A 26,233-nucleotide genomic window follows, 5' to 3' on the forward strand; every position below is an offset into this window, starting at 1 on the left:
TCGTCTGACATTTAACACTTCTCAGTCTCCTCTCACATAATAAAATATTTTGAACTCCAGTTTCAGGTGCATGTGTCATTTTTTAGCAGACGAACTTCTTGAGGGTCCTGATCACCCTTTTGGTTTTATTTTGCAGTTATGACCCGATGACTGAGCGTTACCCCTAGCATGAGGTCGTTAACGATGCTTTCAGAATTACTAACACAACATGAGATTTTCAAAGTAGCCCACCAGCATGAGACATGCACTTTAAATCCAGGAATTCTCAGCCGATTAGTGAGCAAACCAGCTCGTCGGTTGGGTGGGGTAAAGGAAAGAAGATCTTCCTTTTGTTATAGTGAAGAAGGAGTGGTCTTGTCTTCTTCGCTGTGACTTCCGGAGGCCGAAGGGGGTGACATAAGGAAAGGAGCCCTCTCTCCGGCGCAGTACCACAGAGTGCGGCAAGAGGGCGCTGCTGAGAGCACTGCTCTGCCGTTGAACTGCGCGAGCGAGCGGAGCCTCAGTACCAGACCGAGAGCAGCACGGATCGGTGCCAGAGAGAGACGGAGGAACGATTCTGTCGCTATATGCCGCCGCTACCGCACGGAACATTATAACGCAGCGGAAAACGGCCAACTCTATCGGTTTCTTCATAAAGGACGGAATTTAAACGATGTACCGTTCGGGAGGCGTGATGCTGGGGCTTCTCGCCGCTCTGCAGGTACGTTAACGTTAAAATCGAGGGTCCGACAAGCGATGTGCGCTCGGGCGCGATACTGCTTTATGTTTGAGCTTTGGCGTATTTGCTGTGGTGTGTGTTTAAACTGTGGAGAAATTGTTGGTGGGCCGAATACAAATAAACGATTTTGCTTAGTGGCATGATATTTAAATACGGCGATAGTGCCTAGATCAAATTCAGTATTAAAGGTTTTTCGGTTTGTCTCGACTTCATGTCGCATCGAATTTGCTTGCTATGCAATTCTAAAGAGTCTTTATTTTATTATTCTCGCTTCAGAGTTATTCACAAGAGGTTTCGTCTCCGTGTGCGATGGCTTTATGTCGTGTAGCCGTTAGATTGTGTACCAGCAGCCCCGTTTAAACCGTCCCGTGCTGAACCGGAGCCAGTCGCAGATCAATGCGGGTTTTCAAACGCGCTCTCGCTTCTTTTGGCACGAGATGGAAAAGTTGCCCTCGGGGAGGTGATTAGGTCGCGATGGTCCCTTTCCGACTGATGAAACAAATGTAACAATAATCAGTTAATGAACAGCTCATTGAGGTGCCCTCTTCCGCTGGCTCTGTCTCTTTTATTAGATGTGCAAATGCGAAATCTCACGCCGTACAACGGCTCTGTGCGTAACCCAGATAAGACCAATCACTCTGACCCGGAGGAATGAATCGTGCTGTCAGGTTTGGGGTCCGCTGCCCTCTGAATTGCTGAAAATGCAGAGTCCAGCAGAATAACATTTGAACGCAGGGAGCAGTCATGCTGTTTCCTTCAGCATTATCAGATGAGAAATTGCGAGCAAATCGTTATGTTGTGATGGAACCAAAACGTGTGAAAAATCTGCATGGCAATATTTGGCCCGGGGTTCAATGTTTTTATTGTGTTTGTGGTCTGCAGTTGCAGAAGTTGCAGTCCTGACCTCGTAAATGTTTTTTTTTTTTTTTGCGGCATGTTTTTAAAGAGTAATTTTAATCCATGTCGCGTTTTACTACTGTTTTGTGTGTGATATAACGGTTCCACATGTTTAAAAACCCGCTGCTGTTTGATAGCGACGTGCGATTAGTGAACGAGTCATTCTTTGGAGTCGAATCTTTCCAGTGAATCATTGGAACTGGTTATGTGCGCGAAGTGGGCTGAGTTGTTCTCGAGCCAACAACTCACTGATTTATTGAACCGAGAATCGTCCGATTCGTAACGAGCCTGTTAAAAATTAAATGTGCTGGAAATTAACATACAGAGCTGTTTAAAACATTGTTTATAGCAAAAACGCTTTCATCCAAGATATACGAATGAGTTTTTTTATTGTTTAATATAAGTACAAATTATGTTTGCGTTTTAAATGTTTTTTTTTTTTTTTTTTTTTTTTTTAACTGAATCATGACTGCAACAAACTCAACTGAAGCACGTGTATTTATAATAAACAGAGTTATTAATAAAAACACAATTAATCGAATATTTAGAGCAAATAATATTCAACACTGTAATGTCAAGAACCAAGTGATGATTGAAAATAATCGTTTATTATTTTTTTTTTTTTCTTAAAGATTCTTTGAAGTGGCCTGTTTGCAAAAAAATAATCACTGCATTTTTAAATGGGTTTAATTTTGACTTATAAACCCCAATCCCACTGTAATTTATCTGGGGAACTATAACGCCAAGTGACATAGCGGCTTTAAAGGCCTCTTTCTGCCTCTGATTCTTTATGTCAGCAGGGCCGCTGGTGTGGCTCCATCTAGAATCATTCGCTCTGTGTGGATGTGCAGAGGCAGCATATTGCTAAGCAATTGCTGACAGGACAGTATAAAGTCAGATTTTCAAACACACCCCTGTAGTGCCAGCTTTATATAGGCGTTCTGCAGATATATCATCAGCAAGGCAGCAGGAGATGACGACATCAAAATCCTGATCAGCTCTCGGTTGATGATGATCTTTGTTAGCACAAAAGCAAATGTTTGATGGGTCGTTGTGTGTAGGACATTAAGTCAGCATCCACCAAGCTAACAAGTAATTAACATGTTTGATAAATTAACTATGGGGCCATTAACAAACACAGCCAGCCGTCTTCTTCAAGCCTCTGATCTTATTCCAACACAAAGAGGCTGTTCCACGGTGGACGTCACCTTTGATCTTCTCAAGCCTCTTTTAAAAACCAAATTCACCTATTTGCCTTCACTGAGATCCTGACTTTGTGTGTCATATCAGATGCTGTTAAGACTGAATGACTCAAAGCTGGTCGTTTATTTTTCTAATAAGACAAGGCAAGTATGAATAAGGCTTTGTCCTGAGCGTTAAACACTAGGTGTGCGCGCCTGTTTTAAGCGTAAACCATAAAGGAGGGTTTGTGGCTTGTCGCTGGAGTGCTTTCGCCAGCTGCGTGAGTGTGTGTTTGTGTTTTTATGTGATAAGTGCTCCACCAGACCATGCCATTCAAGGTAGAGTGTGCGTAGCCTGGTCAGCTCTGCTTTTTTAACGTCTCGCCCTCCTGACCTCATCAGTCTAATTACACCCACCTCAAAATAACAGATGCCCCAGCGCCGGAGGGGGAGGAGGTGAGATAGAAACCCCTCGCTATCCTTGAATGAAAATAAATGGAGCAACACAATAAATTGTCATGCAATGAGCCTTATTTAATTTCGCCGATCTGCTGCAAATTAGCGAGTAATCGGTGAAAAATACAATAGCATTGCTAATTCAAAGAGTTCATTTGGAGCCTGATCAATGGACTCGGCGGCTCTGGAAAGTCTCATCATGGTGCTCTTCTTGAGCAGAGTTCTGCCTCATTTCCTCTGTTTATGGTGAAAGAACGTGATCGTTATGTCCATCGATTCCTCTCGGGATTCTGGATATTTGGCTCTTGCTGTGGTGTAGGTTGGCCCGTGCTGTTTATTAATCACCATTAATCGGGGGATTAATTTGTCTGGTGCTTTTGTGTTTTTGACAGGTGGCGGTCCAGGGCACAGGGGCAATGCCATGTCAGCCAGGTTTCACTGAGAACGAGTACAACGTCATGACCACCGACGTCATCACCGAGGGACAAGTTCTACTCAAAGGTAAACAGAGATGTCTGCATTTATTCTCCTAATAAACGCCAATCGAACCGGTGCGGCAAAACGCTCCCTCACCAGGCTTCGGTTTCCACCCTGATTCTGTTGGGAAGAGAAAGAGAGAGAGAATGGAGGATGGGGGAAGGGTGGGCTTTATGTGTGTATGTGAAAGAACGAGATGGGGTGTTAGGGTTGCTTTAGCGGGGGGTGTTTATAAAGGGGGATATGTGTGTGAGGGAAAGAAAAAAGCAGGAGAACAACTCAGTGTTTTGGTGGAATGTGTTTTGGAGGGCCACAGTGTGAAATATTTGGGGGGCTGAATCACCCTCCCCCACCGTGCTCAAAACCCCCCTGTTGTGATCAATAGCATTGATTAGACCAGCTCGTATCCATACAGTCAGTTGATGGCACAGATCCCAGTCAGCAATCTCAATATATTCAGTCAATCCAGTAGGGGCCACATTTGTGTCAGGGTTGTAAACTTTGGAGGCCTTGTAACATCCGTGCATCACATCTAATTACAACAGCGTAAAAAGAGCATAACAATGTGTTTTACATTTCCAATAGATAAACGAAACTAAACCACAAGTTACACCCATGACTTGTGATTCAGTCAAATTACGTAATTTATAAACAAAATTAGTGATGCACCAAAATAAAATTTTGAGCCGAAATGATAATAATAGTTTTAGTAATCAGATTTGGTTATTTGAACTGTCCCTGCTGTTCAAGGTGTCGTGTTCTCAGGTAATAAATGAAACCAGCCATATTAAAGTTCATTGGCAGCAAGCCATCTCCTGATATTTCAGCCAAAAAATAAATAAAAAACGGTGAAAAATTTTACTCAGAAATTTCTAGTAAATTTCACAAATAGTTACAAATAAATAATAAGTAACACATTGAAACATTACATTTTGAAGTAGTGAAACTGAAAAGTTTTTCTTACACTCCAATAAAATTATAGATGCAGTCCGTAACTTTTCGCGCTCTAGTGGTTAATAAACAGAATTGCGTGCATCTTGCGGAAGAACATTGTAGGCGGAGCTACTTCTCTCTGTTTATGTCTATGACGAATCATGTGTTACTGGGCTACTCCGCAGCAGTGCCAACATGAACCAGTCTAAAATAGCTGAATATTAACACCGATTATTTGAAAAATGGACTCATGATGTACTCGCTCATTATATAAATTTTGTAAATTTTGAACATAAAAAAGTTATGGACTGAAGCTTTAACTTTACAGTTGTAGCATCATTTTTGGTCACAGTGAAATGTTGACATGTTAACGTGTTGTGTGGTTGAAATAGAGTCTGAAACAGTCAGAACTCGCTGTCAGAGACATGCTAATTAAATCATTGTTTCAGTCAAATGATTTTTAACCCTCAAAACTATTTTTTTTTTAGTGTGTCACTAAGCAAAATATTTTTGTCCCAGAGAGCCGTGGAGTTGTTCTTTTTCTTGTCTAAAAGTGTTATGCGACTTCTAACAAGCGACATATTTTTCCATTTCCATATCGTTGACTTATTCATGGGTTACTGTGGAAGAGAAAGTCCTAGAATACGAACAGACGGTCGCAAGCTGTAGCTTTGTGCCTCATGAGGTCTTTTTGCAAACTGTGGGACACACACACACTCACAAACACGCACACACACCTGTGACAATTACAATAAAAGTGATAACACTTGCTTTAAATTTCACACTAAGAGTCGACATATCACACTGATAGGAATTTCCCAAGTGAGTGTGTGTGTGAGTCAGGAACTGCTGATGGCCGAGTTGTATTGTGCTCACAAAGACTGGTCATTTGATCTCACAGTTGACTCACTGATTCACTTCCTATGTTCTTTTCTGTAGAAAGGTGAGCTGTATCGCAGTGGCCACACGAACACAAAAGCGGCTCTCGTTTCATTACCATTTCAGCCTGTACAGTTAGCAAGTCAATGTGAACTCTGTTACGCACAGTGCCTTTTGCCAAAGGACACAAAAATTTGCTTCCCATCATCCTCCTCCCTCCCCCTTAACTCTTTCTCCATCAACCGCCCCCCCCCCCCCCCCCCAAACCAGAGGACTGGGGGAGTCTCTTGTTAAACATGAGGTGGATGTTTTGTGTCGCTGACATTCATTCATCACATCCTTTTTAGGCAAATGACTTAGGGATGAAGACTTTCTCTTCTCCCTGCAGCCTCTCTTTCACTCTCTCTCCCCCTCCGTCCCTCCTTTTCTTTTTAAGTGGGACAGAGGAATGTACAGTTAGTGCTGTCTCACTGAGCCCGCTCGGTGATTCCTACCCGGAGAATGTGCTTATGCAGTCTTTGCTGCTCTAACGGATTTTAATTTGCTTCCTGTGGGTCTGGAAGATGTAGATATAAAGTGAAAAACATGGCTTTTTTTAGTCTGTTGACTGGTTATTGTATTTTGATATTTGTATTTCAATTGACAACAGCCATTGTTTGCCAAGCAGATTTAAAATTAGTAATCTAAGAAATAAAATACAATAAACGTAGTGAAAAAACCCCAAAGCATCTTATTTTTAATAGTTGCTGAATTTCATTTATATTAATATGCGTACATATATGCAAACAGCAATATTTACAAATAAATACACATATAATGTTTTTATTTTTGCTGTTCGAAAGTGTGGACCGCTTATCTTTACCAAAGCTGCATTTATTTTGATCATTAAACTGCAAAGCTGAATTTTCAACATAATATCCTTCAGAAATCATTTATTGTTATTATAGTTCATTTTGAAAACAGTTGCACTGCTTAACAGAACTGTGGTGTGTGTGTGTGTGTGTGTATATATATATATATATATATATATATATATATATATATATATATATATATATATATATATATATATATAATTTTATTGGACAGTTTGGACAGAGTGACAAACTCATTTGTGGAGATTTATCAAAAATACCAAGTCACCAGGTCAATTCTGTTCATTTAAAGTTTAAATCTGTTTTAAAAACAGATGAAGTGTTCATTCTCACTTCCTTTTTCGGAAACCTAATGGCCAAATAAAAAGCATGTTAAAATCATTGTTTTCCAAGTTGCTTAGTGTTATATTTCCAGCAAAACCATCTGAATATTCATGGTATGCACAGCCCAACATGCCAATAAACCTTTTTTTTTTCTTTTAGGCTTCCTAAGCCTCTTCTCCAGCTTTCATCTGTTTTTCTTTTCTTCATATAATTCTCCCATCTCTTCTGAACAGAGATACTTCTTTGAAGTTTTAAGACAAACTTGTTTTACTAGAGGAGTCATTTTGTAACTTTTTTCCCATGAAATACCTTACTCAAGCCTCTTTTAACCACTGAGAATGTGCACTCCACAGATTTATCTCTCTCTCTCTCCGTGTCCTCCTTGTGTTCACAGGAACCTGTTTTTACCTCGTTTGATCTGTTTTAAAACAGGAGAGAGCAAATGATCAGAGGAAGATGCAGAGGTGAGAGGTGATTACCGTATTGCACGCATCGCACCGCTCCGGAAGGCGGTGTTTGTTTTTGATCACTTCCGATCAGAGCCTACGAAACCCAACTTTCAGCTCTGTCTGTTTTTGTGAACAAGTAAAAGAGCCGAAAAACAATAATGAGTCAACAGAGAGGGGGGAGAGTTACAGAGACAGAGTGGCTTTTTTGTCTGGCTCATGTGGGGGCTGTTGGTCACTGAGATTGACCAATCAGGACGCGACTGTGAGGTCATCAGCATGCGGGTCACTGCCCCTCAATGGGCTGACTGAGGTGGAATTAAAGAATGGTTACGGGAATACAGAGAGCAAGGGGAGCGAGTGAGAAACAAAACACTGAGAGAAAGAGAGAGGTAGATTTGGGGGGTGGGCACTCCTGGTGCTTTGTCCCTTCAGTGTTTTTAAATTTAATATGAAGTACCTAATGAGCAGTCTAAAGATTACCAAGCGTGCTATTGTCTTATTTGTTCAGGCACCGAAATTCTTTGTTGTGTGTGTATACATGTGATAATGAGCTGACATTTTTAATTAACCACAAAAGAAACATAAAAACCCTGGGTGAGAGGAAGCTTTGCAGGAATGGATTGTTCTCTACTTTGTTCATCATCAAAATTTGAGTCACAGAGTTCAGTTCAGCCCTAATTGGCCCGTTTACTTGAGTGACAGCGCAAGTCACCCAGTTTGGCCTTTGCTGTCATAGTTTTTAAAGATCACATCGCCAACGACTGTGCTTTCCATCTTCATTTAAAGCTATAGTTCAACCAAAAAAGAAAATTGAAATCGTTTACTCAACCTCATGTCATTCCAAACTTATGTGACTTTCATTTTCCTGTGGAAGAAATATATATATATATTTCAAAAAATATCTTGGTTGGTTTTTTCTTTTCTTTTCTTTTTTTGTCCGTTTATTGAAATTAAAATGGATCCAATGTTGTTCACAGAAGAATGAAAGTCATACAGTTTTGGAAAAATATGAAGGTGACTAAATAAGAACAGAAGTTAAAATTTTGGGGGAAATTAATTTTGAATCTAAATTTGAGTCAGTTTGAACAGAGTTCCATCTTCATTTAAAGTGATAGTTCACCCAAAAATGAAAAATGAAACCATTTATTCACTCTCGTGTCATTCCAAACTTCTGTGACTTTCTTTATCTGTGGATCCCAAAATGTTTAGGGAAAAAAAAAAAAAAAAAAAATAATATATATATATATATATATATATATATATATATATATATATATACATATATATATATACATATATTTTTTTTTTTTTTTTTTTTTTTTTTTTTTTTTTTTTTTTTTTCCCTATTCATTGAAAGTCAATAACATCCAATGGTAGAATGAAAGTCATGCAGGTTTGGAACATCGTTAACATGAGTAAACAAGAACAGAAGTTACATTTTTAGGTGAATTTGAACATTTTGAACAATTCTGAACAAACTTGACCCATTCACCCATTTTGGCCTTTACTGTCACAGTTTTTTTTAAACCAATGACTGTACTTTTGATCTTCATTTAAAGTAGTAGTTCACCCAAAAATGAAAAATGTGTAATATTTTACTCACCCTCATGCTGTTCTGAGCTTTTATGACTTTAATTTTCCTTTGGAATACACACACACACACACACACACACACACACACGCATACACACTGAAAGTCAGTAGGGTCCAATGTTGTCTGCAGAAGGATGAAAGTCATACAGATTTAGGACGACAATTTTCATTTTTAGGTAAGCTATCCCTTTAAGACTGGAAAAATATGCACAAACCATTTTCACAGTTGTTTAAATGCAACAGGAAGACGGGACGTGCTTAATTAATGGCCGTTTGGAGAGGTAGTCTGTGTTAAAGAGGTAAAGTAGAACGGATGAGAGTAAAACGTGACCTCTCTAAAGCCTCAGCTCTGATCCGCATACGGTCAAACCTCTGGGCTTGACAATCGCTCTCTCTCTCTCTCCCTGTAGGATTTGGCCACATGGACTTCATTACCCTAAATCGATCTGGCAAAACAAAGACCCTAAGAGTATTGATCAGAGCATGCATATATGAGAGAGCTGATGCATGTGAGAAACGAAAGAAAGAGAGAAGAAAGAAAGGATTAATTCTTGGGTAGTGAACCTGGGAAAGACAAAAAATAGACCTTTGGAGTTTACAGTTCAATATAAATTGGGGTGGTCTGTACCAGACATACCAGGATTACTGTGGACCATGAGATCCGGCGCTCTCTCGTTAGCGTCTGTGTGTACGTGCACCTGTTAATGTTGCGTTAAATCGTTGTAAAAATCTGAGTTTCAGCACCACAATGTTTCTTTAGTCAGCTGGTCTCAAGGTTTGGTGCGGCCGGGGGGGGGGAGGTGTGGAACCCGTCCAGTGTGACATCAGCCCTTTCCACGGATATTTTTAGAGAAGTGCTTTGCTCTAACATAAGCTGTATTTTCACAGAGTAAAGAATGACATCAGACACGACTCGAGCTGTGTTCGATGGTTATCATTGGCTGCTTATGGAGTTGGATTGTAGTTTTGGCGAAGCTTAAGCAGGGATCAACAATAAGGATTTTTTCTCATGGCCCAGTCCGGCCAGTAAATCAGATTTGCACTCGCCTTGCCAACATTTTCACAAGGCCCCATAACAAATTCTGTTTTTAGCATGTTTAAAAACAGCAGTGTTAAAAAAAAAATAGTGAAATAAAATAAATGTATTATAAGTAAAAATCCATATAATATAAAAATATTATATTAAATTGATAATGAGCAACAAGTGTAGTATATAAATTGTTTAATTTTTTACATTTACATTTTTTAATAAAATAATTTTAAACACATGGAAAAGTTGTCACAAGGCGTAGCATTACCTACCTACATATTTAAATGTGCTTGAAAATATGAATGTGAAATATACAATTGATTATAATTACATTTAAATATACTATAAAATATGATATAAAGTATACATTTAAATATAAAATATATTAATATATTTAGATGAAATATCATTTATTAGAATTAAATATAAATAAACTACAAAATATGAGTGTGAAATATAATGTAAAATATATAATGTTATAATATGTTTTTTTAATAAATATATTTATTTCATTTAACAATATAGTTAATAAAAAAATATATATTACTCATTTGTTTATTATTTTGAACCCATACTAACTTGTGTAAGACTATCACAAGCAATAGCATTACCTAATGCTATTTAACATATTTAAATGTGTTAGAAAAAGATTATTATAAAATAAAATATATTATAATTAAATAAAGTGAAATATTGATATAAAATACAATATATTATAATTAAAATAAATAAATATGTAATGTAAATTTTTATAAATATAATATATTTTATATGATAATATTAAGGCGAATATGTAACAGTATGTAAAATATATAATCATTATAAATATATTAATAGAAAATAAAATGACTATTTTTGTTTAATATTCTTAATTAAATAATAAAACGTTCACAAATCACAAAAAGAAAAAAAACATAATACGTAGTGCCAGTGCAACAGTTGGCCAACAGAGCAAGCGACTGTCCTGTCAACTGGCCCAAACTCTCTCCCACTGGGCCCGGGCCGTCTTTATTGTTGAACCATTTTTTCAAGACTGCTTGAGGGTGTTGGAACGCTAAGCAAACACAATCACAAGTCATTCTGTGCTTTTCTATCGGTCTTTCTCTCATGTGTACACGTAAGCCCCTTTTGACTGCCGGGGGATTATTATTGGGTGCTTTGGTGTCATGGCAACTGTCTGATTCAATTCTCTCAGGCTTTTTGTTGTCAGAGGTCAGGTGACCCAAAAACTCTGTTGTCTCTAATTTCGGGCACAACTTATTTCTCACACGCATGTTTTCAAACGCTCTACACAAGTTCATACGGGATGCCCTAGTTTCCGTCGTAATGATGGATTCCTTCCCACTGTGCTGACCATATTGGATCGAGGGGAGGGGTGGAGAGAGGAGAGGAGAGAAACAGAGGAGAAAAAGAGGAAACATGGGCGTGGTTTGAGTTTTCATACTCAGAGGATTATTGATCGTTGAACAGAAGGCATTTTAGACATCATTTACGCAGTAATGGTGTTTAACCACAGGAAACAGGTAATTATGTGGCATGTATGCTAATCATAGCATGGTTATGCGGTGAGACTAAGAGATTCCCATCGGATCGCGACTCTCACTCTGTTTCTGAGCGTGTTTATGCAGCACTGGCTGTAAAAGACTGTTTTTGTGTCATCAAAGGCTGACCGCTGCTAAACAGCCCGCGGTTCAGAAGCCCACTGCTCACGATCTCTCCCACACACACACACACACTGGTCAGTGCCGCTGACCTCTACGTGCATGCCTGGGTGACTGCGTGCTACAGAGCTGGGAGATTGCGGGGGCGGCTGAAGTACACTGAAGTCTGGTTTCAATCATCAGGCCGAGACAGGGGCTTTTGGGGGAGACGATGATTGAGAGATATGAAGGTTTGATCCAAATGCCGGAGTGGAATGAGGAGCACAGTCAAGGTTTAGGGATGGGTCAAGATGGTCAATTAGTCCAAGAACCAACTAGTCATTTAGTGAGGACTAGTTCATCCAGATTTTTTTTCTGCTTTATTATTGTTATTATTATAATTAAGAAGAAGAATTAATTTATTAGTTTTATATATGTATGCAATATCTACTGTTCATATAATAATAATAATAAAGTATGCAATATATTTTTTTCCTATAATAATAAGAATAATTTTAATTGATTAATAAATCAAAATAATAATTGATTTGAGTGATGAGACTGACATAATAAAATAATAATTAGTATTATTATTCATTTATGAATAATTACTAAATGTAACGTGTATAGTTTGCATATGTTTGAATGTAATGCAAAGCAAATAATTACATATTATAAATAATTATAGAAATAATTGATAAATTAATATGTGTGTGTGCGTGCGACCCTGGCTGTGAAAACCCAGCTAAAGTCATTTTTCTGGTGATTTATTGTTTTCTACATAAAATCATCCTTCATAAGGTAAAGAACATTCTTGATATCTTAACAACAACAGTCTTTCATATTGACTGAGTAAGACAATGTCAAAGATTTAAATCAAAATGAAATTAATGATTGAAATCTAATTCTGATGCTTGTTATCTCATAATTAGATTTTGAGACTTTAGCCTGGATTTCACAGAGAGGGTCACATATTATACATATGTAGCATAGTATATAGCATACTATCAATTGCTTAACTAGTTAACCGAGTTTTTTAACTACTGAACTATTTTTACTAGGTTATTTTCCACATTTCTAGTTAAAAGAAAGAAAACAGTACAGGCGGAAAAACTGGACAGAAACAAATTACTGGATTTAATGTTTTTCTTGTTCATTTTAGATGGTGGTTGTGAATTTATGAATCATGCCTGATTCTTGTTAGTGTGTCACAGTTACATGGAAAGGCCAATTATGATGTCATCAGTACCATCCCAGTGATTCACAGTGCTCATAAACAAAACACCACAATGCTAAAACAGCCCACTGAATGGAGCGATGTTTTTCTCCCTGTGTGTTTGTGTGTGTGTGTGTGTGTGTGTGTGTGTGTGTGTGTGTGTGTGTGTGTGTGTGTGTGTGTGTGTGTGTGTGTGTGTGTGTGTGTGTGTGTGTGTGTGTGTGTGTATAGATGCGCTCCTATGACCGTGGTCTATTTCATGCTCTGCCAAATCTCTCCTTCTCCCATCCTGCAGAGGGAAGATACGGGACACACATTTTTAGCATACAGTTGTGTGTGTGCCTGGCAGAAGCTCTTTTAATGCTTTATTAGTGTTTATGTTGCCTTGATTTGTGGCGTGAAGAATGTGAGTCGACGCACTTCAAATACACACACATTCCAGCGAACCCAGCAGACGTTACCCCGTCTCCGTCTCGCCGCCCGTCCAAAACACCCTCCCCCTCACCCCTAATCTGGCTGGTATTTGTGTTATTCTAATCTTCATCCATAAAGGGTTACAGACGTAGACGTAACTGTGCATGAGTGGGGAGCTATTATTCGATAATGGTAAACGACGGGTTAATCCCATCCTAATGGCATCTGACAACAACACTGGATTTCCGTTTTGCACATATGCATGTGTGTGTAAATATATGGATGTATAATGCCATCAGAGCCCACTGGTTGACAGCTGTAAGTACCCCCTACCCTCAAGCCCCCCGACAATCAGGATAAGCCGAGATCGGTATGTCTCAGACAAATGCGTCATTTTTTCCCCCTCTGTCTAAGTGTGTGTGTGTGTGTGTGTGTGTGTGTGTGTGTGTGTGTGTGTGTGTGTGTGTGTGTGTGTGTGTGTGTGTGTGTGTGTGTGTGTGTGTGGTTTTACAGGAGATAGAATAGCCTACATCAGAGAGGGGACAGCTGGACAGGCATGTGTCCATCTCCGCTTCAATATGAATGCTCTCATCCCATCATTATTACACTCTTCCTCTCATTCCCCTTCTCCTCACACCTCTGCTTCTGCTATCAGCTCGCTCACCGATTTAGGTGTGTCAGCAGCTAAGTGAGGGGAGAGAGTGTGAAGTGGAATTCTTGCATTTTCCCGTAAGATGGAGGGATATATTTGGATCGGGGTAAAGCTAGCATGACCTCAATACAGGACAATGGATTGCAGCTGTGCCCGGATATGGGTCTGCTTTTTTAAACACACACACGCACAACAGGAGAGAAAGGAATGGCGATTAAAAATGATTTCTCTGGTGTTTAATGAGAAAAGACATAGCTGGCACAGGAGTTAGCGGGTGCAGGAGGTGATAATTGGACCGGCTCATGTGACTTCTGTTCTCCAGCTTAAAGCTGCAGTTCACCAAGAAATCATTTAGTTAATCTGGTGACAGTGCAAAACTGTTCTGTGAAACACAGAAGTGAAACGCAAAATGAGATGTTAAGCAGAATGGACAAGCAAGCTCTTTACAATGAAAGTGGATAGTGGTTTGTAATGTCAAATATTCAAAAGCACAAAAGTATCAGAGTAGTTCATACTAATTGTGTGCTGTATTCCGTCTAAATTCTGAAATCATTTAATATTGATTACATTGTTGTATGTCGTCACATCCAGCATTACAAGATGCATGTTACCATGGCCTGAATTTAAGACTGATATATTTGAATTGCATATAAATTTGGATTGTGCTTTACATACAGAGTAACCATGTTTGTATTTATCATCAATAAATCTGACATCAGTTTTAAACAGTACATTTTTATTATATAATTCTTGTTTGTTCCACAGCAAGCCATATTTTAACTATTTTTATATTTTTTAAATGAATAAATGCAATTTTCACAGTCAACAAATGTATGCTGCTTCCCAGCAGTCTGAATAAATGTATTTTGAAAATATGATTAGTTAATTAAAAAACAAAAGATGCAAGTAGTCAATAACAAACTACGCCATGACTTTGGTGAACACACCTACTATAGTGAAGTGTGTAGCCTCTTGGCTTTGAATTTCTTATACTAAATATGATTAGCCTTATTAATTGTATATTTTGTAAATATATACCCTTACTATTTTGTTCTGTTTTTCTCCTATTTTTAATAATCCCATAATGCTCACCATCTTCCTGTTTTTATTGCTTGAAGTCTTACTCTGTAGCCTATATATATAAAAAAAAAAAAATTCACATTCATTAATACCTTTTCTACATTTCCCTACATTTACTTTTTTCCCATTTATCTGTTGATATACAATATCTTTCTGTCATGCCACTCAAAAAAGCCAGTTATATAAAAAAAATATAAAATAAAAAACCTGCTGGGTCATTCCACAGAAACATCCATTTTTCTGTCCCTAGACTTTACAGAAATATTACAATTGAAAAACACATTAGGGTTACAATTTTTTATATATATTTTGTTAGATTTTCATACTTGATTTGAAATATGTGACATAACAATCACAGTAATTACTATAAACATCTTCCTGTTGAGGTTTCCAAGATGGCCGCCAAGTAAACTTAGTTATTTAATTTGTGAGCTGCAAATATCTTGCAGAAAAAAAAAAAAAAAAATAAGGCTTAGTATTACTCTTAGGTTTTTGGCATTATAAATCACCATTGACTTTCACTGTACAAAAAAGAACAGCTTGGACCTGAATCCGGCTTTCCTCTTGGGGGCCATCTCAAAACTTACAACACTGACATCATCCCGGTCTGTCTCCCTCCGCCTTGATCGCTGTGTCTCTCTCTCTCTCTCTTCGCCCCTGTCTGTCTCATCCTGATATTCCCGTCTTTGTGTTGTATTGTCTCACCCTTTCCTTTGAAGCGTCGTTTACTAGTGTACGCTCTCGCGGTTTTTACACTCAGCCGTTCCTCAAAGGAGACAAGCTTTTGTGTCTTTTGTTACATTCTCCGTCGCCCCTTTTCTGAGCCCCACTTTTATTCCACTATCACCTTTCCGTCTTTTATTTTCACGATACTCTATCACCTGTGCGAATTCCAACGTTAATATGGCACCGCCCATGTGCTGCAATGTTACAACTGGCATATCTGCGCTGGCCGAGTGTTGCAGCTACGTTATTGCAATGTTTCCCATATGGCCGGAGAGGTGAGAGAGTGGGCTTCCCTCGGGCGAGATTTATTGGCCCCATATTGATGTCCTTGGGCGTTGCCGATTGATTTGACACGGCTGACATTGTTTTGCAAGCCTGGGGGGAGGTGTTTTGTGGCCGAATGAAACTCTATTCCACCCCTTTGCAAAAACCCTTCCAAGCTGGAGGCCTTGGGGTTGTCAGGGGCGACCAGCACGGAGCTAGGCAACCTGGCCTAATTCGTCCCATTTGACTGAGCTCGGTTGCGCAGGGACTATTGTTCCTGAGTCAACAGAAAACTAGCCAGGCGCAAACGTGATCGCACAGCCGGAGGAATCTCTGACGTCCACTACAAATCAAAAGCGTATGCTTCTCCGGGAGGGTTGTTTGATAGTTTTATCTGCGTGTTACATCTGCACATAGTTATGTAATTTGAGAATTTTGAAATATATCTCTTGCTTATTTTTCTTCTGCTCAGTTGGTGATAATCCTCACACACACACACACACACACCTCCCGGCACACATATCAAAGTACTAAGTCTGCCCTTGTCCGCAATACTGTATCCCACTGTCTCCCCAGCTGTCACCGTTCACACACAGAAGCTGACACACTTATGCTAACAGACACGAAAGCGTTTGTTCTTCTGCTCGCAGCGGATGTGCAAAAGTCCGCTAAAACAAAAGCACATGTAACTTTATTCCAAACATTTGCTTTTTTGTACTCGCAAAGGCAAATCGCAATGCGTTCATGCTCACACACGCTCCTCCACTGCGAGCTTGGTTATCTGGGTCAGTGCCTGTACAAATCTCATTACACTCCAGTCTGCCATCCTGGTGCATTATGGGTAATGTAGTTCTGACCCAGTATTGAAAACAATGCCTCAGGCACACGCATTACTTTTTAACTGCATGGGATTCGATTTGCTTTTAGCATTAGTAGTAGGCATACGCCCTCCCTTTGCCTTTAAAAAGGTATCGAGTGTCTTGCAGAGGAGTGTTGATAATGAAAGACATCGCACTATGAGCGTACTTGAAACCTCTGTAGGCTCGCTGGAGTCGTGTTTCACACAGTCTGCCTGTATCGTTGACGCACCTGAGGACAGGTACTTCACTTTCTCACACACCCTGTTCAAAAACATTTTAGCTCTATTTTTTAGTGGTCACAATAGGGATGTTTCTCTCTGAACTGCAGGATCTAATGGGCATCTGTTATGAACAGGAGGTTATAGATTTCTGCTAGCCGAAAAAATCAATATCCGCAATTCTGCACCCTCACTACATCCGAGTGTGCGAAATAGCAAAAGTGGTTCGTTCACAATTTTGTTTGCATCGTATTTGGGCCTCGTCGGAGACGCTATGCAGATACAAAACTATCGTTCCCTCAGGGTTTCACCGTGATTCTATACAACAGTGGTTTTTGGTTTTGGGTTGCGGTTTGTGTTTTTGCTTTTGTCTGTATGAACGTACCTTTATTGTTTTATCACCCTCGTCCTCGGCTGCTGTGTGGCAAATGAAGAGATCAAAAGAGGAAGAACCTCTTAAACAAATAACCCCGGGATGCCAACACTCATGGCATGCACACACTATAAATTTAATCAGAGCTTGAGCTCAAATCACTATTATTTTCCCGGGAACTCAAGATTTGAGGAAGTCTAATCCTGCTTTTGTCTTCATTTGTTTGCAGTTTGCTTTTTCAATCTGTGCTTTCTAAATACAGATTAAAAGAAGCCGTCAAAACACTCACGGCATGCAGGTACATACACAAATACTGGCATGTTTTATAGAACAGACAGATTATAAAATGCGTTGTAGATTAAAGTGACAGTTTTTACCTCAGGCAGTCAGATATGTTAACATACACACTGCTGTGTTTGTTGAGCAATCTTGGTAAATTACAGTATCATCTGCGTTCAGTGCTGTGAGAGGGAGTGCAGATGTTTGCAATTATTTGCTGTTTTGTTATTTCCTGTCAGTTTTTGTGATGCACAATGAAGAGCGATTACAGTGGTCAGCGTTGCTGACCCGAGGGAGTCTTCAATCACTCACACACACACACATAATCTGAAGCCTGTATAAACCCCTCCTCCCTCCATCAACCTCCAATTAATGATTCCTGTGGCTTACCATCCATTTTACATCAAACTCTGAACACTTGAGAGAGTGGTTGCAGGTTCACAACGTCCCAGAAAATGTAATGTTAGTCTTTAAATCATTTATGTACTTCCTTTTTTTAAAGGCTGGAAACTGGAAATATCACATTTTTTATTGTGTTTTACTGCCATTAAAATGTCATGATTAATAATTGTATATTATAAAATAAAATAACATTTTAGAATGTTCTGGGCTTTTCAGCTAGATATTGAGTAAAACATTTTAGCAAATTTGAGTCAATTTATTTATTTATTCATTCATTCATATTAAATCTAAGTAGTGTAAATAATTTGCATGAATCCGTACGGTAAAGGTCAGTGAAATGTCATGGAAATTCATTGATCAAAAGGGGTGGGAACCTGTCATTTTTTCACCCCCATTTATTTATTTCCTCCTTTGTTGCTTAAGAATAATAAAAAGACCTCTCCCTGAATTACTGCACTAGTCCTGTCTTTGTGACGATGTCCATTCATGATACTGCAGTGCTTTGTGCTGCTATAATGCAGCAGATCAGTGTTTTTTATGTCATGTCACTGTCAGACATGGTTCTCTCATTGTGTTTCTGATCCTTAAACAGAATGAGGGCTGTGACCACCACATGCATTGAGAGGGACATATTGATATTCAGATCAGTATGGTTTTCAATGAACCATCTTTGCTTCAGATCAAACTACAGTAACCCTACCACATTTAAGAAACAGCAGCAGAGAGGTTCTTTAAAGACAACTTGAAATCAAAACTAAATTTAGTTATTAATAAATGTCCCTTGGTCATATTGCACATCAGTGTTGAAAAGAAATGTGCGCTTTGATCAAATTCTAGGCCTTTTCTACCTTTGAAACATACCCAAGGCCAGGTGCAAAATAATATTAATATCATAATCTAACATGTTTTCACTTTGCCTGACCCAATCAAATACTAAGAGATATAATCCTGCTCTACATTTTTGCCTGCTGAATGCTCTGTTTCACCCTGAAATACCCTCATTACTGCACTTAAATGAGTTGTGAATACCGTTTTATGTTATCTTTAAGTATGCTTTTCTGAATCCCTAATAAGAAGACATATTTCTCACATGTTCATGCTCTATTAAATGCGAGTACTCTAAGTGTGCAGTATGTGTAGGAGACATGATAACATACAGGAGACAGGAGAAGAAGGTTGCAACTGTAATGTCTGTCCATTGACACGACAAATTTCGTGACCCAGTCAGCGTCCCCACAGGCAGCGTTGTCACAAAAGCAATTTTCTGGGTTTTCAAACCCAAATAATAGTAATTATCATGGACATTTGGTCACGCATTATAATAGGCTCCATGTTATAGTGCAATTATATGAGTAAATACAGAATGAAAGTCTCAAACAACATGTAATATGGAATTGTGTGGTCTGTAATGAATACTATTGCAATTAATTTGCCCAATGTTTGGAATGTTTGAATTAGCTCAGAAAAGATAAAGCCATTTGCTATAACACGGTCTGATGTGTTTGACACAACTTCTGGTGAAGGTGTTGAAATGTGCTTGCAGGAATATCGAATTTGCATTTTTAAAGGCCCACGATGTGCTTGACAATAAGTCAGAGGTCTTATACATCAGTTTTTGTTCGTATATTTTGTAAAACAATTTTTGTGTGTGTGTGAGGACAGACAGCAAAGGAATGCGCTGCCCGTTTTAGGTCCTCAGGATCAGGCTGGCGTGGTGCCCCTGCCATATGCTGCATGTGTGTGTGCTTTAGCGTGTGTTTATGTGTGTGTGGCTCTGCGCATGGTCATAAATCCTAAATCCTTGCAGACACCACCAATCTAGCGAAGTCAGAGGTTAAAATTACATTGCACGCATGCGTACATACACAAACACACATGCAAAACTGGAGTTTCGCACTTAAAATTTATGATTGAAAAAGTAACCTAAAGGCCCTTAGTGCTATTATGATGCAGAATGAATAATTGAGTTTGTCTGTGACAGGGATTATCCGCTGAATGCCAGAAAATGATTTTTTTTTTTTTTCTCACTGCATTCAGTATCGCACATTTTATTTGTGCTATTTTGGAAGTGTCTGCTGTATTGCCATTTATGGTTATAAGCCGACAAGTGCTGTGCATGTGAAATGTGGGGTATAGTTGTATTCTGGGTTTTGTTGGCATTCACGTTTTGTACAAAACATTAGTACACACCTTCTTCTATTGCAAAGCATTTGTCGAAACTAAGAATTTGCATGTAAATCCAAAATATTCAAATGATGATGTCAGACTTGTTAGCATGGTGTAACCAAATGACCCGTTCAGAAATATACTGCCATGGTGAGGTGACGGTATCAGATGGTAGATGGTAATTGGATTACCATATACATATCAACAACTAAATCAACATAAAAAAATAAAGTACACCTTAAAAAAAAAAAAAAAAAATACCACATTAATAGTATGGTACATGGCTCCAGGGATCAACAATTTGTAGAAATTAAAAGAATGAGTTAGAAGCATCTGTAAGAATGTGTCCATATCAATTAAAGTTATAATATACAATATAACTACCATTGATTCTATTTTATTTTTATTATTTTTTTTTTATGTAGCATTTAATGAAGTTGCATTAAATTGTTAGACAATGTAGATATTTAGTTTGTTTTATTATAAAGCATTTCATGGAGTTACATTAAAGTTGTGTAATATAACTTCTATTGATTTTATTATTTAATTTCATTTGAAAGAAAACTTACTGAAGTTACATTACATGATAATATATAATATAGCTGCTATTGTTTTTTATTACAGCAAATATTTCAATGACAGCATTATTATAGTATGTTGATAAAAATGTGTGTTTTTTTAATAGTAGAGCCAGTAAAAAATATTTATAAATTAATAAAATGATGAACACTTACTGTTGAGCTACGAAAGAATGTTATTTTTGTTAGTGGCATTTATATACAGATCACCCAGTCCTGTGGATGAATTAAATAAAGCCTTCTGTTACACTGACATTACATTAGTGTGAGGCAGAAAATGAGTAATGTCGCTACTCTCTATACATGTATTTATTTGAGCGCGTGTGCGTCATTTAACAGGTTGAGATTGAGCTTAATCAAGCGTGAGATTCACCATGTTCTTTTGATCTAAAGTATAAATCTGAACAAATGAGGAAAGAGACGAGAGGATGTTTTAAGAGGGAACATCATATTCTCTTTCTAGATTTTACTCGCTTTGTTTGAGGGGAAACAGCATGAGGCGAGTAGATATGGTATGTTGTTAGTTGTACTTTTAGATCAAAGATGATTCATATTAACAAAGAAACACATAAAAGCAGCTGTTACTCACCATTATAACATTTTGGCAACTAATCAATAGCCATTGGCTCATTATAGAAGCTACATATTGTGCCAGTTTCCAAAAGAGATAATGAATCCCTTTATGAGCTGAAAGGCTCTAACAGTTTAATGCACACTTTGGTTTTTGAATTGATTTAGTTCCCATTGGTGCATTTTCTCGGCCTGTGTTTAGGTGTATTTGTGAATGTGTCTGTCTTTTTTTTGTGTGTGTGTATTTTTGGCGAGGGAAGTGTATACGAGTTAAACCTAAGTTGCCATGTCCACCGAGGGATGTGTCTGAGCGATGTGGCCATTAGAGGAAGCTCACCCTTAGAAAAGTCATGGAAAAAGGGCAATTATAGGCAGGCGGTACAAAAGACAGCTTTGCTCAGTGCGGAATGGGGTCCTAAGTGCCACATCCATCTGAATTCTTTCACAGGAAGGCTCAGTATGTCTCGGAGACCATGAAACCCCAAACGACGACATTAAGACAGCTATTTTACACTCTCTCATGGGGGTGGTGGGCTAAACAAAACTATTTTTCCATTACTTCCCTCATTTATGTCTTGCTGTTACTAAAAGCTTGTACCAGTTGAAGCCGGCTCGTATTAAAATGAACTAAGAGTCCCATTGGGAGGGAATAGCGGGGACGTTTTGAGCGGTAAAGATGTGATGTTGGTGCTGAATGCTAAATGCAAACGGGAAAAAGAGATTGCTTACAGAGCACATCACACCTCTGCTGGCTCACCAAATCAGCACTTCAGCTTCAATGTATACGCTTGGCCAGGTCTTCATTTGTGCTTCATTGGGAAAAAAAAAATAAAAATAACATTCACCATGTCTTATGTCATTTCAATTTTTATTTTTATTTTTCTGTCAAGCACAAAATAGAATGTAGTGAAAAAACAATAATCAAACAACAGAACTTTAGAGATTTTCAAAAACAGCCTCTGGTTAAAATACAGTGTGGTGTAAGGACAAGAATTGCGTAACAGTTCTTCAAAGATTTGAACTTTAGTGCTCCTCAGAAGAAATAACAGCATACAGGTTTGAAACGACATGATGGGTGAGTAAATACTAGCACAATTGCTTTAAATTCTCAGTTCCCCTTCAATCGGCCTCTTAAAAATCATTCTGGAGGTAATTTTGAACAGACATAGTGAAGGGCAATTGACTCTCGTCTTGCTTTTCTCAAACATGTCTGTGGTGTCTGATCACCTTCTTGCACATTCTTAGACACACATACGTGCGCATATCAAGCCTCCTTGCTTGCATTTAGCACTTTGACAAATTATTTTCCATCTCATTGTTCAAGGTGACAGAAAATGGATGGTTTTTCTTTATTTAGATTGTATCAGTTCATTACAGATAAATCAAGACCTTGTTTGTCCCATGATTTTGTAGCTGAAGGATTACATAATCAACATTTAACAAATAACACCACTTTACACTTCAGCATGGAAAAGGTTGATGAATATTTTCAGGTTTACATTAAATGTAGCTGAAGAATCCTGGTTTGTAGAATAAAATCTATTTATCCGAATCAATTTGCAGTTTGAAGATCCATATATGCGCTCATTTGCTGAGGGCTTTGAGAAAACACATGCAAGCTTTCTCAAACGTAAATGAATGAATTATTTTAAGCAAACTCTGTCTTACATTAAATCACCCTTATAATTAAATCACTTTCCACTGTTTTCGCCGTAACCGTGTTTACTTGCGAGACGCGATGAGTAATGTGGCTTTTACGCGCCGCATTAAGCCGAGTTTGCAGGGACGCGTAAAGAGATTGCGATGAGAAGAAAGATTCAAAGACACTGCTCTCTCTGTTTCATCCGTTAGAAGAGCAGCGCTCGGTAATGGAAGGAGACAGCGCGGTAGACATATAGCGCTCAACAACACCCTCCCCCCGTCCTCATGAAAACTGCAAGAGAAAATGCAGCTGCAGGCGAAACTGGTGCAGCCATCTAATAAAACGTACTCGGTGCACTTCGTCAAGCTAGACTGACACAGTTTCACAAGCTACTACCTCACACCTGCCGAGCGGCACATCTTGTGCCATCAGGGCAATCACGTTACATTAAACGCATTACTTTGTGATGGGTACCATTGCGCCAGGGGCCACGGAGAGGAGTCTTTTAATTTTGAAGAATCAAAATTAAACAACATAGGAGGTGCTTTTTGCAAGTAACATGCAAGGACGACAGGACTGCCAATATTAACAATCAGATAAACGTAATAATTGCTCACCCCCTTCAGCAGGTCTTTATCTAATAATCAGTAATAAGGTCTCATTGGTTGCCATGTCTAATAATAGTGAGCGATTATTTTAGCCTACTGTAATACCCTGAGAGGTCCTCACATAATAAATGGTGATTAACAAGAGTGAAAGGTGTAATTTACCTATGGACCTGCCTAATTGCTATATGGCAAATCAGCATTGTACCCCTCGCACATATACGTGAGATCAAGGAATCACACTTGCAAAAACAACGCAACACACAATGAAAGCAGATTGAAGCCACCTATGAGAGTGAAATTCATCTGTGAGGCGGAAATGTAGTCTGTGCTTGCTGCTGTGTGTTTCTCTGTGAGAGAAAGGGTGGAAATTTCCATGGAGATGGAAAATTGGCTTTTGCACCATTTTTATTGACGCTGATAGTAGAGAAAGGACGGAAATGTTCAGGGAGTGACATGAGCCCAACTTTTCCTGTATGAGCATCATGATTCAATGTGTTACTGCTAGGCTGAGGCACAGTTACAGTATGTAGTTTGTAGAGCTTTGTATCGATGCAGATTTCCTGATTCAATTTAGATGGATCTTGATTCAATTTGATGGCAATTCATTTGGATGGTTTTTTTTGACATAAAAGAAAATGCTGTACATTATACTTATATAGTTGTTGTATTGTATTTCAGACTGAGTAAATCTGCAATTTGTCTGTTTAAATTTGGGGTATCAGACTACACTGTTCACGCTGCTTATTTGATTCACTAAAAATTTCATAAGAGTTTGTAAATCTCGGTCAACTTCTGTGAGTGTTTTTGCATGCAAGGACTGCTGGCTGAAAAGTTTGTGAAAAATTAAATGTTATTATCTGAGAAAATATTATTTTTATGTTATTTGGAGAATTTAATTGTAATTGGAAACTAATTTCAAAGTAAATTTGGAAAATTTACTGTAATGAGCCTTGTGATGATCATTTGTTTACAAATTTTACACGCTATTAATAGCGAATTAACCATGCAGGATGACTCGTATCTGCCTGCACATGACAGATTTCATGTATATTGCAATGATTAGTCTTGTAAACCTTCTTGTTAAATGATATGCAAATTGATCATGCATATTCAGCAGTCTATGCATGTTTACATCAAGGCGGCCAAAATTTAAGGTTCAAACCCACCTTAGTGTGCTTGCTTACAGGTGTTTTTATTCATAGTTCATGTCCTGACAGGACTGATGAATGGTAAAATGAATCCCTGTCAGTAATTGTACATCCACCACAGCTATACCGTCACGTTAAAGCTTGGCGAGAAATCATGTGTGCCGTCCACCTGGGCTGGATAATGAGAGCTGGCGTTCTGCTTAAAAGATGAAAAATGTCAGATAAATGAGCCCTGTCAATACGAGGCTCCTCGCAAACAAATGCGTCCTGATAGGAGAGCGTCCCGACGTCTCTCTCAGTTCCGGGCGTGTAATTGTCTGTCTGTGTTCTCTAATTGCGGCATAATAAATAAAGCACATTCATTTGTTTATGTCTGTACTTCTAATGCGATTCCCTCCAGTGTTTTGCCTCAGATACCTCTCAACTCGGCTTTTTCTCCGTTTTCTCTCTTTTTCCCTCCACTCATCCCTCTCTCTCTTTGTCTCCTCGTCCTCCTGTTCCACCATTCCTCAGCACACCTGGGGGCATGCAGGGGATGTCTCAGCATGAATAATGCAGGAGAGCTTCAGAAGTTGTACCTGCTCTCCTTTCCTACCATCTCTCTCTCTTTCTCTCTGTCAGTGCATATTTTCCATCTCTGGCTCTCCTTGTCCTCACTTTTCAAGTAAAACCATTATTCCCTTGCGGAGGAGCAGAATGTGATTTCCTGTGTGCCTGTTTTTTTGTAAAAAAAAAAAAAAAAAAGAGATGTTTGCAGTTTAAAAACAAAAGCAGGCCTGCACTCAGTCCAATCTCTCTCTCTTTTGCAGTGGATTTCGTGGACTGTGGCCGAGGTTCTGGCTTGCGTTTCGAGAGCAGAGACCCTGCGAATTTCCGGATAGAGGCCGACGGGACGGTTTTTGCAGCACGGACCCTGCAGCTATCTGACAGGAAGGGGCGGAGCTTGGAGATTAAGGCCAAGGACGTGAAGTCTCAAGAGGAATGGCTGGTGCACGTCAACTTCACCCAACCCAAGCAGGTAGGAAGTCATGCGCTCTTGCACATTAACAGTGAACGGTGGCTGCATGACTGCAAATTCGCACTAATTATAACCATGTCAAATCGCTAACGGTGCATGGCGTTTCTAAACTAGCCTCACGCTGCAATTACACCATCAAACAGCCATTGTGCGAATGTAAGCTCACAAAAATGTCTCTCTTCATCCGTAGGCCCTCTGTGACAAAGCCAAAGCTCTAATAAAACTATATTAGAAAATTAGCAGAGCACTAACACGTTGATAGTAGGGCTGTAATTAATGTTTAACGATGCTAAAGAGACATTAAGGCAGGAGGATACATTAGACAGTGGAGATCTGGACCCTCAGCTTGGGAACACTAACCATATGTCTCATAGCCATGCCTTCTGCTCGGAGACAAGGAGAATTTACTCTTTATTACTGATACACACATGCCCACACACTGCCGCCAAGGGGAAGGAGGACGAGAGGAGCCAGCGGGGAAGAGAGTGGATAAGGGTGAGATAAAGGCTGAGAATGGTCGAGGAGGCAAAGGAGGAGAGGGTGAAGGGTTTAGGCCAATGCTGGCCA

The 26,233-nt window shown here is 38.9% G+C and overlaps 1 protein-coding gene across 1 annotated transcript in view; it reads left to right on the forward strand.

Annotated features, from left to right (window-relative positions):
- Positions 1–432: 432 nt before the first annotated feature.
- The window catches only part of LOC109097614 (cadherin-2-like), a 43,681-nt gene continuing 17,880 nt past the window's right edge, over positions 433–26,233 (forward strand). Inside the window, exons 1-3 of the mRNA XM_042747146.1 lie at positions 433–700; positions 3,645–3,753; positions 25,458–25,666. Coding sequence (XP_042603080.1) covers positions 653–700; positions 3,645–3,753; positions 25,458–25,666 — 366 coding nt within the window. The 5' untranslated portion in view covers positions 433–652. The remainder of the gene's footprint in view (positions 701–3,644; positions 3,754–25,457; positions 25,667–26,233) is intronic.

This window comes from Cyprinus carpio, chromosome B20 (assembly GCF_018340385.1).
Source record: "Cyprinus carpio isolate SPL01 chromosome B20, ASM1834038v1, whole genome shotgun sequence".
NCBI lineage: Eukaryota > Metazoa > Chordata > Actinopteri > Cypriniformes > Cyprinidae > Cyprinus > Cyprinus carpio.